Here is a 14,429-nt window from a genome sequence, read left to right on the forward strand (position 1 = left end):
CCGCTAGCGCGCTAGCGAAGGGCGAGGCGAGGCCAATTTGCATGTGATTTCCCTTTAAAGTGATCGGTCCGCGTTTTCGCACTGGAGGGGCGTTGGCGTGGCGGGGCAATATTCTTTTGGTCGGGGCCGCCCCGCGCCAGCGCGGCCAGCAGCCTGCAAGCCAACAACGCGGTCGTTCGGCTCGCCGCCCTCGCCGCCTGCGAGCGGCGGCCAGGCCGGCCCGCCCAACCCCCGCGCACCGCGGGAGGCCTACCCTCGCTCCGGCGGGCGCGCTGCCCGGCGCTGCCCGCTGCCGCGCCCCGTGACATGTGTTGCAGACACGCGTCGGCGGCGTATCTCGCCGCGGCGATCGCTAAAGTGGGCGGCCAGAGCAGCCAGGCGGCATGCGGGCAGCGTGCAGGCAGCCACCACTGCGCCGCTAAGCGAGCCGCTAAGCGACCCCTCCCACTCCCCCTACCCTGCACCCCGGAATGCATTAGCCGCGGCGGGACACTCTAAACCGACTATCCTAATCGGATTCAAGTGTTTCGTGGAGGCCGAAGGAGGGAAGAAGGAAGGAGGAGGAATCGAGTTTTAGGAGGAAAGCCAGTTCGGAACGCCGCGCCCAGCTTGCGGCGGGTTGGCCTGGGCTGGCTGGTCTGGGCTGGCTGGGCTGGCCGGACAGAGAGCGGCCGTCCTTCCTCCTCCTCTTATGTCGCAGTCCCGACATAAAATGGCGGTGACCGCGGCGCGAAGGCCCGGGCGGCGCAGCGCGCATTACCGCCGTCGGTCTAAACTGCTCTGCTGGACAGGAAGCTGCTGGCCTTAAGTGTCGCCACTTATCGAGCGATCTGAACACGACGACGGCGACGCCGAGGGTCTCCGTGAAGGCGCCGAGGTCCGCGCCCTTTGAGGCCGCCGTCTGGTCTGCAGCGAGGCAGCGACGCGCCGGGAACACGGCAGCGAATTAAAGGCCGGGCAGGTCGTTAAGGGGGCCTTGAGACCGGGCTGTTAATAACCCTAGGTGGGCCGGCGGGGCGGGGTGGGGTGGGGCGGGGCGGGGCGGGGCGGGGCGGGGCGGGGCGGGGCGAGGCAAGGCGGGACGGGGCGGACTGTGTGACCGACGGAATGTTGGAGGCAAAGACTCGCATTCATCGCGGTGGTGCTCGCCGATACTTGGTTTGGCTGGTTTAGCTGAACGCGGCGCTCTCGCGAGCCGCCGGCCCGCAGCAGCCCCGAGGGAGGCCTCGCTCGAGGCCGCGGGGATAGTTTCGCCTTGTTGGCGTGGAATGCGATGTACGCTGCGCGCGAGGAACGCGGCCCGCCGCACTGCAACCCCGAACCCGCGAGGCTGAGGCTGAGGCCCGCGCGCCGCAGCTTGTTGCGTTTGCGTGCCCGACGCGCAGCGACGCGCAGTGTGCAGCCGGACGGCCGATCGGGCCGCACATCGCTCTTCCCCCTACGTCGCACAGGGCGGGCCGGCCGCGCCGAGGACTGGAGGGCGCAGAGGGCGGGACCCTTCGAGCTCTACAGTCCTCAGAGGGTTCTAAGCGAGAACCCTTACAAGACCGTCGCGTGTTCGACTCGAGTCCGACTCAAGCACAACTCCAGACGTGTGTGACGCTCATGACCACCCTGGTTTCTGGCACGCAGTGCGTCACACTGGGCATCATGCGTTGCACTTGACTTACCTTGAAAGGCTAGACCACGCCGAAGTGACGTCGCACCGCCGCAGCCCGCCCCGCCCCGCCCCGCCCCGCCTCGCCCCGCCCCGCCCGCCCCGCCCCGCCCCGCCGCAGACGAATGCCCGCGTCATTATTCAAAGAGCACCGCGAATAATTTGGCCGCACCGTATATCCTCAAAGTTATGACTCCGCCGTGATGTATGTCGGCGAAACTTTGGAAGTACGCGTCCGCCCCGCCCCGGCCCGGCGTGCACTCCAGCGCGCTCCGTCTGCACATCCGCCGTGTACAGGCGCCGCACGGGCCTCTGTGGGACGCGGGCACGTCGTTCGTCACACTTACCGCTAGTCAGGCGGGGCGGCTTGGCGCGGGCTGGCGGTGCAACCGAGCGCACCGAGCAAGCGACTCGGCAAGCGATAATCAGATGTAATCACGGCTAAACTCCAATACCGGCAGCCATCTAAATTTAATCGCAGTCTCTCGCCGACACGCCAGGAAAAGAGTCCTGCTGGACTGGCGGGATGTCCAACATGCCGAAGTGCGCTAAATAAAGCAAGCACTGTAGAATCCCTCCTTGTCATCTCCCGAGCCACCGTAGAAATTTGCCAAGTTTGCCAGTCGGGAACTACCGGCCGAACTACCGGTCGCTGCAACCGGCTGCAACATTCCCTGAACCTTGATGTTTTTTTAGCTGTCTGTTCCCGCGTAGCGATCGGTAGCAGTGGCTGCCCACCCACAGCAGCGTGCCGGCGTGCCTATTTCTGAGACGCGTCGGACATGGGCATGGGCTGTTCCGTGTTGATGGCTGTGTTGAGATGTGCCTCCCTCCCCTCTATCTCACCATCTCTCTCTCCGGCCCACGCACGCCACCGCCGCCAATCCAGCCCCGAATCCAAACACCGTTTGTGGCGGGGAGGGTGGGACCTGTATTTCAATGTTTGCCTACATCTTCCAAGGCGAGGCCCGGCATGGCCCGGCAAGGCCCCCAGCACCTAGGCCCGCAGGCCCGCAGCCTGGAGCCTAGCCGGTTTGCCACCCTAGTTAGGCGGCGCGTGCTACGGCCGGGTGGACCGGACCAGGACGTGGTGTGATGTGGCGTGGTGTAGCGGGGCGGGGTGGGGTGGGGTGGGGCGAGGCGGGGCGGGGCGACGTGCACCGAGCGAACCGAGAACACGCGCGAAACGCGCCCGTCCCCGCCACGCCGCCACGCACACACCTGCGAGCGGGGCGCCACCCGAGACTCGGGTGGCGAGGGAAGAAATGGAATGCAAACCGAAGCTCTCCCCCATGAGTCAGTAAGATCCAAATATTTAGTTTAAGTTAAATTGAAGCTTTCATAAATTAGTGCGTTGGTAGTCTGTTGGTGCGATAGAATACAACGGCGCGCCGTACTGTGAAAACTTTTTTAAGATTCTTCGCCAGAGGAATTACACTGAAGCCGATTCTCTGGAATCAAAAGTTTCTCGGATCGCAGTTCTATGGTTTGCCCTTCCCGCCGGCACCGCTCTGCTGGCCGCTGTGCCTCTAAATGAAGGGTAATCGTGGGTAGCAGGGTAGCCTCACGGCCAGGACGCGCCTCCGCAGATGTCACCGTGGGAGGAGGGGGAGGAGAGAGACGCTGTACGGCGAAGGCAGTGCCAGGGGATACCCGGCCAACCCCGGCCAACCGGCGGGGGCAGGAAAATGGGTCCATTTTGCATGAGCTGCCTGTCCTCGGCATCCAAGGTACTACTGCTTTTGCCCCGGCGATCCTGCCACCGGCCCTGCCACCGGCCCTGCCACCGGCCCTGCCACCGGCCCTGCCACCGGCCCTGCCACCGGCCCTGCCACCGGCCCTGCCACCGCACCGCATCGGACGGCCAGTCGCGTCGAAGCAGGGACGATGAAAAAGCGCCGAGGGGAGGGATGAAAAGCGGCGGCCGCGCCGCAAAACGCGCGTTTTAACACGACGTTCATGCCGCTCACTTCATTGCCCTCCGCGGCGGCCTCGCCAGGCTACGCTAGGCTCGTCGCGAGGCGCCACCAGCTTCTTTTGCACTTTTCCTCTTTAAGGCGACTTGACAGATTAGGAGTCTTATCTCGGCGCCGAGCGCGCAGGGAGGACAACGTCACCGGGAAAGAGGGGAAGTGATGAAGTGTATACACTGAATGTACTTTTCGTGGGAGGGGGAAGGACTTGAGTGTCCTGTGCTGGAACAGTGGCTGAGGTTGAAACACCCAAGACACGAACAGTAAGAGCAGCAGGAGCGGTGTAAAAAAAGGCCCTATCATCGCAAACATTACAGCACCCTTAAGAAAACTTCGGAAAAATTGCGTTGTAATTTTTCGCCCTTGGTCGTGCGGCGTATATGATTTGCCTCGCATATTTTTCATATTTCCAGTGCCAGGGTGGCATGGCCGGAGGAGGTGCGCCGTGCGGCGCCGCGGGTCGACGCGATGGAGGGTGGGGCGCGCCCAGGCGCGCCTTCCCCCACGCGTCGGCCGTGCGTAGGGGAGGCTGGACGAGGCTAGGAGAGGCGAGGCTAGGAGAGGCTGAGGAAGACTAGGCGAGACTCGGGGAGGTGGCCGCAGCAGCAGGAAGGATCTTATAGGATCTTATATACAGGAATCCTATAGGATTCGAATTTTGTCTGCGAGTATCTCCTCGCCGAGGGCGCGCGTCGCCTCGCCTCGCCTCAGCGCCGGCAGGCCTAGTCTCCAGGTGAGGCGAGCGCAAACAGTGTGGGCTCATATGAATCCAGCCAGACCCGCTGGCCCGCCGAAATAGGTCTTTGGGGCAAATAAAAGAAATGCCACCCTGCGAGCGAGGCGCGCGAGGCGGGGTGAACGGCGGCGTGGTATCAAAAAAGGGGGCGCAGACCACTGCTCCGTTTATCGGAAATTACCGCAAATTGCAGCTATTTTCTGTTCGACGGCGGTCGCCGCGCGCGCTGCATGTGCTCATTTGAATAATGGTTTAATCGGTCCGTGGTTTTTGGCGTGTCGCGCGGCGCGGGAAAGTGGCGTTAGTTTCCGGCGGCCGAAAGGGTAAGACGGAAAGAGGGGGGCCAAAACAAGGAGGGAGTCTTTGAGCCGCGCAGCCCAGGCGCAGCCGGGCCAATGGGCCAATTGTCGCCTGACGCGTGAATCAGACGGATGGCGGCCAGACCCCGCGTTCCCACGCGTCGCCTCGCCCACCCACAGCTGTCCGGACAAACTTATCTTCTCCTGCTCCGCCCACCTCCTCGCCAACCACCTCGCCCACCACTCCCCGCCCACCACATCGCCCAGCTTCGGGGAAAAACTGAGGCAGCACATTCCCGGCGTGTCTCCCTCCGCTTGAGCCGAGCCCAAACCAAGCCACGCTTTCCCGAAACAATTCCGACAGGCTGCGTCATCGCCGCGCTGGAGTTGTCACACAGGGGACGTCCAGGGGACGTCCGACCCCTCGTCAGCGGCCACGACAAACCAACACACCAGCTGCGAGAGGCTTAGTTGCGCGCGAATGTCATCACGGACGGAGCCGCGCAAGAGCGCCTCGGTCCGGCCGGAAGGCAGTCCTGCAGCGGCCGCTCAGTGGATTTGCCAGAAGACCGGTGGAGGCGGCCCCAAAACTCTAGACGCGTTTTGAGCTCCAGAGTCGCTAAACAGGTCTCGAACCAACCGAGTGACCCCACCAATAATGGATTCCTCGTTCGGAGAGCAATTCATTGGTGGGGTCACATGTTTGGTTTGAGCCCTGTTTATCGACTCTGCAGCTCAAAACGCGTCTAGAGTTTTGACCGCCTCCACCGGTCTTCTGGCCCACTGTGCGGTCCTGCCCAGCGAAAGAAAGGCGTACCGCGAACGGCCCCGGCAAAGGCGCGGCCGCGGGTAAGGGAATCAGGCTGATTAGCATCCACTTGGCGATCAAACGGGGGGCGGGGGCAAGGGTGTGGAGCGGGAGCGGGGGCGGCGCGGGGCGGGGCGGGGCGGGGGCAGCCGACTCAGCTCGTCAGCCTCGCGTCCGGCGCGTTTTCCTTTCCTCTTTGATTGGCGGCGGCAGCGGCGGCAGCGGCGAAAGAATGGCAATCGGTTGCCGGTCCGCTGCGCGCGCTGCGCCGCCTCTCGTCCTGCAGCCTGCAGCGCGCCACCGTCACGGACACTGCCCCGCGAGGCAAACCTGCGCACATCGTTGGGCCCCCGCAAAATTGGCCCAAATTTCAATGAATGTCTTTGCAATCGAGCAGGGAGCGCACACAATCCACGAAATGGAGTGTTTTTCATCTGTTTAGCCTGAAAAGATTTTGTCCAAGTAGACAGCACGATATTTATTTTTATTATCGTTTTATTTTCTGGCTTTGCTTTTATCTGTTCCAATTTTTCCAGACAACAGGTTCGTCGCAGGGGTAGCCTCCGCGGCGTGCCGCTTTCGAAGGCACCGCCCTGCCCTCGGTGGGCGCCTCGGTGGGACCTGCCTGGGCCTTCCTACTCGACGAAGTTGAGACTCCCCTGAAAGACAAAACAGACGTGCGTTAGATGAGAGCTCCATGCTGATGGTTGCGAGGTACCTGCAGTACGCTGCAGTGTTGCACTTACACTGGGCGTGTACTTCGGGTCTTCCGTCGAAGTTTCCTCCGCGCTCGAATCGTCTTCCTCCGAAGGCTCTTCGATTGGCACATACTTTCCATCGGGGCCGAATGTGGCGAGGGGCGCGACGTCGCTGCCTCCCTTGTTCGGAAGCACCTTGTTCGGCATCCCCAGCAGCCACTGCACGCGGCCAAGGCCGAGGCGCAGGGCGGCGGTGTCCCTTCGGCGTCTGGCGGCAGGTTTCTCCTCGACGTCCTCCATGGAGGCGTTGTCTGAAGGCATTTCGGGCTCAGGTTTATCCACGGTCGTCCCGGCTGCTTCGGGTGCCGTCTGCGGAGTCTGCGGCACGGGTGCAGTCATGTCAGTCGGCATGCTTGCCTTTCCCTGAGCTTCCGGTGCTGCGCCAGCACCGCCCGCAGCGCCCGCAGCGCCCGCAGCGCCAGGCGTCTGGGCCCTGCCCGCCTGGATCTTTTTCACCACCTCGTCGATGGCCTGCTTCACCTTGGCCACCATTTCTTTGCCTCTCTGCACGATCCGGTCCGTGATATTGCGCACGTCCTCCGCGACGTCCCTCTTGACGAGCACGGCGTCGCGGCGCCTCCTCACTCCCAGCTCCGCGCCGATGTCCCTCTTGGGCGCTTCCGTGGACAGCGCCGGCCGTTCGTCTACCTCGCGGGTCGCGTTGTCGTCCGTGCTGGTCTCTTCGTCGTCGTCCTCCTCGGATGACGCCTCCGTCGTCGTGGTCGGAGTGGCGCGCCGAGACCGTTTCGACATCAGCATGTCCGCCGCCTCTCCCTCTGCGTCCTCGGGCCTGGCACGTTCCTCGTCGCCGTCCTGGACGTCCTCGCGTTTGCTGGCTTTGCTGACCACCAGCTTGGCAATGCGCCTGCCGGGGATGTTGTCCAGGTCGGCCAGGACGCGCGCCAGGATGGCCTCCTTGCCCTTCCTGGGCCGCGGGGTGCCCCGCGGGATGCCCGGCGCCTCGCCCTGGGCGGGCTCGACGGCCCCAGCGGTGTCGCGACGCCGCCTGCTGGAACTGGTGGCCGCCGACGCGGCGGTCTGCACGGCCTTCCCCATGGCCGTCATGATCATCTCCTTGACCTTCTGGTACAGCTTGCTCTCGCCGAACATGTTGTCCATGCGGTCGTTTATCTTCTCCCCGACGTCGTTGCCGCGCGACATGAGGACCTCGCCCTTGGTCTTCAGGTTCTTCTTGATGTTGGTGATGGCGTCCCGCCGCTGACGGCTCGCGCCATCGTCCAGGACGACACTGTCCAGGGGCTGCACGTCGCCGACGAGGCTGGAAGTCGTTCCGAGGTCCCGGAAGGCCTGCACGATCATCTTCGCCACCTGCACGCCTCCGTCGATGGCGGTCCTGCCGAGGCTGATGCCCTCCTTGGCGATGGTGACGCCGGCGCCGTTGCCTCCACCACCCCCACCTCGCGCAACACCCACGATAGAGTCCACGCAACGCTTGACTAGGTCGCGGATCGAGTAGTCCAGGATGCTGCTCTTCGTCACGGCCTCCACATCGACGTCCTCGACGTCGGGGGCCGTGTCGCGCCGCACGCGCGCCGTGCCGTCGTCGTCCAGCAAGGCCTCCAGCTTGGCGTGGTCCAGGTCGTTGAACTCTACGTCGGTGATGGACTTGTACAGCGGGTTGGCCGCGGCTAGCTGCCCGCCCTGCACCGCGGCCTCCCCGTCACGGTCGCCCTGATCCTGATCGACTGCTGCCGAGGAAGGCGACGTACTGGCCAGGCCGAGGCCCAGGCGTTCCGCAGCGGCTCGCCTGCCGCGCATCCGCATCCTTGACCGGGCTGGCCGCCTGCTGCGAAGCTGCTCGCTCTGTCCGTCGTCGCTGCTCTCGGTGGTGGTGGTCACGTAGATGACGACGGGGTAGCGGTAGCCGTAGCAACCAGCCTTGCCGTCGTGGCCGTGGACGTGTGGCCCGAGGTGCGGCCGATGCACGTGCGTCGCGTTGCTCAGGCCGTCGTCTTCGGCCTCGCCCGACAACCCCTCCCCCAAATGGTTCTCCTTGGCGGTCTCCGCCACCTCCAGCTCGTCCTGCTCGGCACCTTCTGAGCCTTCTGAAACAAGATAGTATCGTGAAGCGTGCAGGCTGACCGCCAAGCAGCAGGCCATGGTGTCCCGGCGCGGTCGCGCGGTCGGATTTCAAGCGAGGAGCAAACTCTTGTAATGCGAGAGCGCGACCGCTGCGTGGATGACCCTTACTCTGGTGTGTGTCCGTGCCGGGCGTGCCGGGCGTGCCGTCGTCGGGCCCCTCCTCCCTGCGCTCCCCCTGGCGGTCATGAGGGGCATGAGGGTCGCCTAGTCCTGCCTGGTCCCCCCCGACACTTCGTCGGTGCCTGCCGAGCGCCCGCCACCTTCCAGCCTCGTCCGCGACCTCAACGCCGGCCGGCCGGCCCTTGCGCAAGTTGATGTCGTACATCTCGTCGTTGATCGCGCGCCACTCAGCACGCGAAGGCGCGTCGCCCGCCACGCCACCCTGCCTGTTTCGATCAGGCACTGTAATCACGGCCGATGCCGCATCGCCGCCCCCGGTCCCCGCCCCGCCACGCCCCGCCTCAGCCCGCCCCGCCTCGCCCCGCCCCGCCACTCCCCACCCCGCCCCTCCCCGCCCCCCGCTCGGGCCGCGAGGAGGTGCGCTCACGGCGCCAGCGATGAAGCCCGAGGCGCCTTCCACGTCGCCCACCGTTACCCCCAAATTTCCGTCTTCCTCCATCTCTCCCCCAAGCCCTGCGCGCCAACCGGCGTCGGAAGACGGCTTGGCGTTGCCAAGGTCCCCGTCCCGGCCGCCCTCCGGACCGCCGTAACCGCCCGCGTCCCTGTCGGCGCCAGCGTCCGCATTCCACTGGATGCGCGACCCGTCGGGACGCCGGCGTCCGAGGGAAGGAATTTGCGGTCTGACTCCCATGTCAAAATGTTCACCGCCCATCGCACCGTGCCCAGCTCGGCCTGTGTGCTCTGAACGCGCTCTCATTTTCTTCTCCAGCACATCGACCCCGACTTCACCTTCCAAGACCGCGCCCTCCCCGCCGCCGTCCAGCCCGCCGTCCAGACCGCCGTCCAGACCGCCGCCTCCGCGCCCTGCCCACCCCCCAGTCGCGGCCCAATTAATGGTGCCGTGCTCCTCCACAGGTGCCTGTCCCCAGCGTCCGCCTCCAGGCAGCGGCCCGTCCGGCCCGTCCGGCCCGTCGAACTCACCTGTGGCAGGGGGCATCCTCCCCGCAGTCGCGTTCAGGCCCACGCCTGGCGGCGCCCCAGGCCCGCGCAGAATGCCGCCCACCATGCCCTTCCCCGCGGCGAGGACGCCCCCCATCGCCGCCACCGCCCCGCCGATCATGCCCCCGATGACGCCGCCGCCGAGGCCGCCGGACGCGGAGCCGCCCGCCTGAGGCAGTCGGAAGGAGAAGTTGCCTCCCGGCGCCGCCCACTGGCCGCCCTGGACACCGTGGCCACCGTGGCCTCCTCCCCGCTGGTGCGGCCTGCCGTCGCTGCCGCCGAAAGAAAACGACGGACCGCCTGACGAGCCGCGTGTCCCCGGAAAACCAGGCATGGGACTTGGTCTGTCAATGGAGACCCCGCCCGCGGTGCTGCCCGACGAACCGCCAAACATGCCGCCGAGCCTTTTGCCGATGTCGCCCAGTCCACCCATGGAGGGCCCTTCCATGGAGCCCCCTGGCAGTGGGCGCATGGACCCTCCCATAGAACCTGCACCCCAGGAGCCCTCCATCGCCCGGGGCGATCCTCTTGGCATACCCCTACCAATGTTGCTACCCCCCGATGGCCCTCCTGCGCCAAACATGCCCCCGATCCTCTTGCCGATGTCTCCCACACCGCCCAGTCCGCCACCCATACCACCACCCAAGGACCCATTACCGAACATGCCCCTAACTCGTTTACCCAGGTCCCCGATTCCGCCGGCCCCGCCTCCCATCATGCCACCGATTCTTTTGCCGATGTCGCCAATGCCACCAAGGCCCCCGGTCATGCCCCCGGAACCTACGGACACGTTGCCGAACATGCCCCTGACTCTTTTGCCAAGGTCGCCAAGGCCACCAACACCTCCTCCGCCCATCATACCCCCGATTCTTTTTCCAATGTCTCCTACGCCATCACCTCCTCGGCCGCTTCCACCGACGCTACCTCCTCCGCCGAACATACCCCCAATTCTTTTTCCAATGTCTCCAATGCCACCCAGGCCACCGGTCATGCCCCCGGAACCTACGGACACGTTGCCGAACATGCCCCTCATCCGTTTACCGAGATCGCCCACGCCGCCTCCGCCTCCGCCGAGCATACCCCCGATTCTTTTCCCGATGTCGCCTACGCCACCACCTCCCCCAACGCTTCCGCCACCGCCACCTCCACCCAGCATACCCCCGATTCTTTTTCCGACGTCGCCTACGCCGCCACCGCCGCCACCACTTCCTCCGCCGAGCATACCCCTTATCCTCTTCCCTATGTCTCCGATGCCGCCAAGTCCCGAGCCTCCTCCAGACGCCCGACCCGCCATGCCTCCTCCCAGAGCATCGCCTATCTTCTTGCCGACATCCCCGATGCCTCCCCCGCCCCCCGCCGCCCCTCCGAACATGCCGCCGATCTTTTTGCCGATGTCGCCGAGTCCTCCCGCGGAGCCGCCAGGCAGGCCCGGCAGGCTCACGTCCACCCCTCTGCGCGCTCTGCGCGGGCGCCACGCGCCCCCCTCATGACCTGCCTCACCTTCTGCGGAGCGCGCCGCTCTCGTCGCAAGGGCCCCGGCAGCAGCGCCATCTAGCACAGAAAGTTGGGCCACTCAAATGAAACGACTCGTGGTGCCTCAGCCGGGCAACTGGAATCTAACTGAGGCTGTTTTTCAAAAGTACCTACCTGGCTGCGTGTCGCGCTTCAAGGCCGCGGCCACCTGCAACGGCAAGGACAAGCAGGGCGTCAGTGACGTCAGTGACTTGCAGTGCGCCAACGCCGAGAGAGGGCTCCACTCACCGCCGAGGAGAAGGACGCCGAGAGCAGCAGGGCCAGCACCGTCACCCTCATGGCTGTCATGGAGGCCGTCAGTGCATCGGCATGGTGCGGGGCAGCCTGGCGGCCTGGTGCAGTGCGCCTGGGACGGGCCGCAAATGAGGACGAGGCTCGCGGCCTGACCCGGGCCCGGGCCGGACCAGGGCCTGACCAGGGCCTGACGACCGCACGGCCCCACGGCCCCACGGCGACGCGTGGGCGTGCGGAGCGTGCGCTGTGGGTGGAGGGGGCATGCGACTTCCCGTCCATTCGAGTGACCCTTTCACCTGGGGCCCCGCGTTTTCCACAGTGTAAATGACACATTGGTACACATTTGGATTTACAAACAAGGTCGAAGTTGATCCGTAAGTCCTGAATTCTTTGACTCGCCTCAGCTATCTCAGCTAACTGTACACAAACTGACTGGTCCTTTGGTGCAACTGGAGCATTGCTCGGGAGCAAGAAACCAGCAGGTTGTTTTCTGTTCGCACCTAGTGACCGCCGGTCGGCGCCGGCCGCGGCCCTTTCCCCTCCTCCCTCCTCCCTCCCCCTCCCCTCCCGCCTCCTCGCAGTGTCACCGTGTCATAAATCGACGCAATCATGTCCAGTGGCGTCGCAGAGCGTCGCACAGCGTCGCAGTGGCACGTGTGTAATAAGCCGGAATCAAGGTTGAGCTCGTCCGCTGGTGATAAAAAAACGGCGTGCCCGTGCGTCCGTGTGTACGAAGTGGTTAATTTCCGGCTCCGGGCCGCGGGGTCAGTGCAGAGCAGCGGGCGAGGGCGGAGGAGGAAAAGGGGGAGGAGAGGAAGTGCTGGCGTATTTACTTGGCTGACTGGTCATCGGTCTCATCCATTTATGTCTTCCACAAATTTCAAGCGCAGAATACCTTCTTTTGTGGGGCAAAATTGTGTGGCATTCGTACATAACAGTGTATCTACCGTGGGATTCTCAATGAAGATACGTTGCTCTGTCAGATGATCACACAATTGTGGCACCTATCCCAGCGGTTCCCAACCTTTTTCGGTTCGCGACCCCAAATTTGTAACAAAAAATTTCCGCGACCCCCAGGAAAAATTTCGCGACCCCACGCGACCCCTCCTTTAGCATGCCTTTGATACAAAGTGCGATAATCCACCTTAGTTTGGGAGCAGTATTGCCGCAAAGTTGATCAAAACGGCCACAAATGTCTTTTAAAAATCGTGTTTTGGGCCGACTTTAAGCAGCCACTGCGTCTGATCCGAGGCGGTATTTCGTCCTCCCTCAACGGGCATTTGGTCTTTGGACCTTCCTTTAGCATGCCTTTGTTACGGAGTGTGATTATCTGCCATAGTTTGGGAGCAGTATTGCCACAAAGTTGATCAAAACGGTCACAAATGTCTTTGAAAAATCGTGTTTTGGGCTGATTTTAAGCAGCCTTTGCGTCTGATCCGATGCGGTATTTCGTCCTCCCTCGACGGGCATTTGGTCTTTGGACCTTCCTTTAACATGCCTTTGTTACGGAGTGCGATTATCGGCCTTAATTTGGGAGCAGTATTGTCTCAAAGTTGATGAAAACAGTAAAAAATGCCTTTGAATGCCATTTTGATCCACTTTGAGACAATACTGCTCCCAAACTAAGGCCGATAATCGCACTCCGTAACAAAGGCATGCTAAAGGAAGGTCCAAAGACCGAATGCCCGCTAAGGGAGGGCGAAATGCCGCCTTGGATCAGACGCAGTTGCTGCTTAAAGTCGGCCTAAAACAGGAGTTTTCAAAGGCATTTTCGACCGTTTTGAACAATTCTGCCAGCCGGGAAACAGCCGCGACCCCAGGCGACCCCAACCACCTCGCCGCGACCCCTCGAAATTTTTTCGCGACCCCAAGGTTGGGAACCGCTGACCTAGATCTATCCTGTCCTCGATCCTGTCAATGTTGCGTGGAACACGACTGGTTGATCTCTAACGGGGGAATAATGCGGCGTCATATCGCTGTTGCATTCACTTCTTTTTTTCTAATACCATGATCGCAACCAATATCCCTTGGCAGCAGCGCGTCAAAGAAACGCGCCACGCACGCGGGCGGAAACGCTTTCAAAGGCAAAGTATACATTTGATTGGATTTCCCATCACGTTCCTCTTATTCGCTGAAACAGCTCACCCGGATAGGGGGAAGAGAGGCCTGGCCTGCGCCCACGCCTGCCACGCCTGCTCAGCAAGCGGTTGGCATAGAGACCTGCATCGTTCCTGCAGGCAAGTCTGATTCAGGCAGGCCTTTTTCAGGCAGTCATGGCTTCTCCGGTTTGGCGGCAAACGCAGGCACCAGGCAGCGGGTGTTTTCGCCACGCAAATTCGTGTGTGGAGCCGAGCCCAGTCGGGCATCGCCAAGGCATCGCCACGCAATGCGGTGTGATCGTGACCTTTCCGGGAAGCCCCCCCCCCTCCTTCCCGCCGTCCGCGCCCTGCCGGCCTCTCGGAGGGCCTCTCGGAGGGCCGATGAAGCCCGAAGGCAACGACAAGAGTTTGATATTTCATCGCGAGAGTTATGGCGCCCCAGTGCCTTCTGCTTCACCGAGCCTCGGCCGCCCTGCCGCGCTGGCCTGGTGCTTCGCGGCCGCTCGCGGCGAGGTGCTGATGTAGCGCCAGCGCGCCGGCCGCCTCATTCTCGTCTCTCTCGCACTCCTGCGTGGACGGGACAGCATGAGTGCGACAGAGACAGCGACGAAACGGTCCTGCAGGGGGTGGTGTTCGCCAGCCAGCCCGGTGCCGCCCAGCCCGTCATTGGGGCGCTACCAATAATACGCGCCAAAAAGGCCTCGCGGGGCCAGTGAGTGCTGCGCCTGGCTGCGCCCTGCCCCGGGCCGCCCCGCCGACTGCCCCGCCACGTCCCGCCCCGCCACTGCCGACTGACAGCCAATTATTAATTCCCTCACCGTCGTGTCGTGCTAGTTTTGGCTGGCAAAGTTTTGCAGCGGTGATAATTACTTTTCGCGGTGCGTGCCCCAGCATAGTTCATTTCCATGAGAGTGAATGGGTTCGCGGCGCGGGGCGGGGCGCGGCGGGGCGGGGCGGGGTTGGGTGGGGTGGGGTGAGGCGTGGCGCGGCGGCCTAGCACCACACGTGACCCGCGCCGCCGCGCTGCGCACAACTTTCTTATTCCGCACGCCTTTTGTTCGCACCAGGAAGAGGGAGAAGTTGACTGCGCCTCGCCTCGCCTCGTCCCGC

The 14,429-nt window shown here is 63.5% G+C and overlaps 1 protein-coding gene across 7 annotated transcripts; it reads right to left on the reverse strand.

The window, feature by feature from the left end:
- Positions 1 to 5,950: 5,950 nt before the first annotated feature.
- Positions 5,951 to 11,369, reverse strand: LOC117650875. Of its 7 annotated transcripts, none has more exons than XM_034394496.1 (5): positions 11,215 to 11,369; positions 11,101 to 11,134; positions 10,954 to 11,004; positions 6,220 to 8,294; positions 5,951 to 6,132 (listed from the first exon to the last, which is right to left on the reverse strand). In XM_034394496.1, the coding sequence occupies exons 1-5, from the start codon at positions 11,272 to 11,274 to the stop codon at positions 6,109 to 6,111; spliced, it is 2,244 nt and encodes a 747-aa protein (XP_034250387.1). In that variant the 5' UTR covers positions 11,275 to 11,369; the 3' UTR covers positions 5,951 to 6,108. The 7 variants fall into 7 exon arrangements, with proteins under 7 accessions (XP_034250387.1, XP_034250386.1, XP_034250385.1 ...); XM_034394495.1 differs by having other exon boundaries at positions 6,220 to 8,297; XM_034394494.1 differs by having other exon boundaries at positions 10,954 to 11,025.
- Between the last annotated feature and the right edge of the window lie 3,060 nt (positions 11,370 to 14,429).

Source organism: Thrips palmi, unplaced genomic scaffold (assembly GCF_012932325.1).
Source record: "Thrips palmi isolate BJ-2018 unplaced genomic scaffold, TpBJ-2018v1 HiC_scaffold_5, whole genome shotgun sequence".
In the NCBI taxonomy this organism is placed as follows: domain Eukaryota; kingdom Metazoa; phylum Arthropoda; class Insecta; order Thysanoptera; family Thripidae; genus Thrips; species Thrips palmi.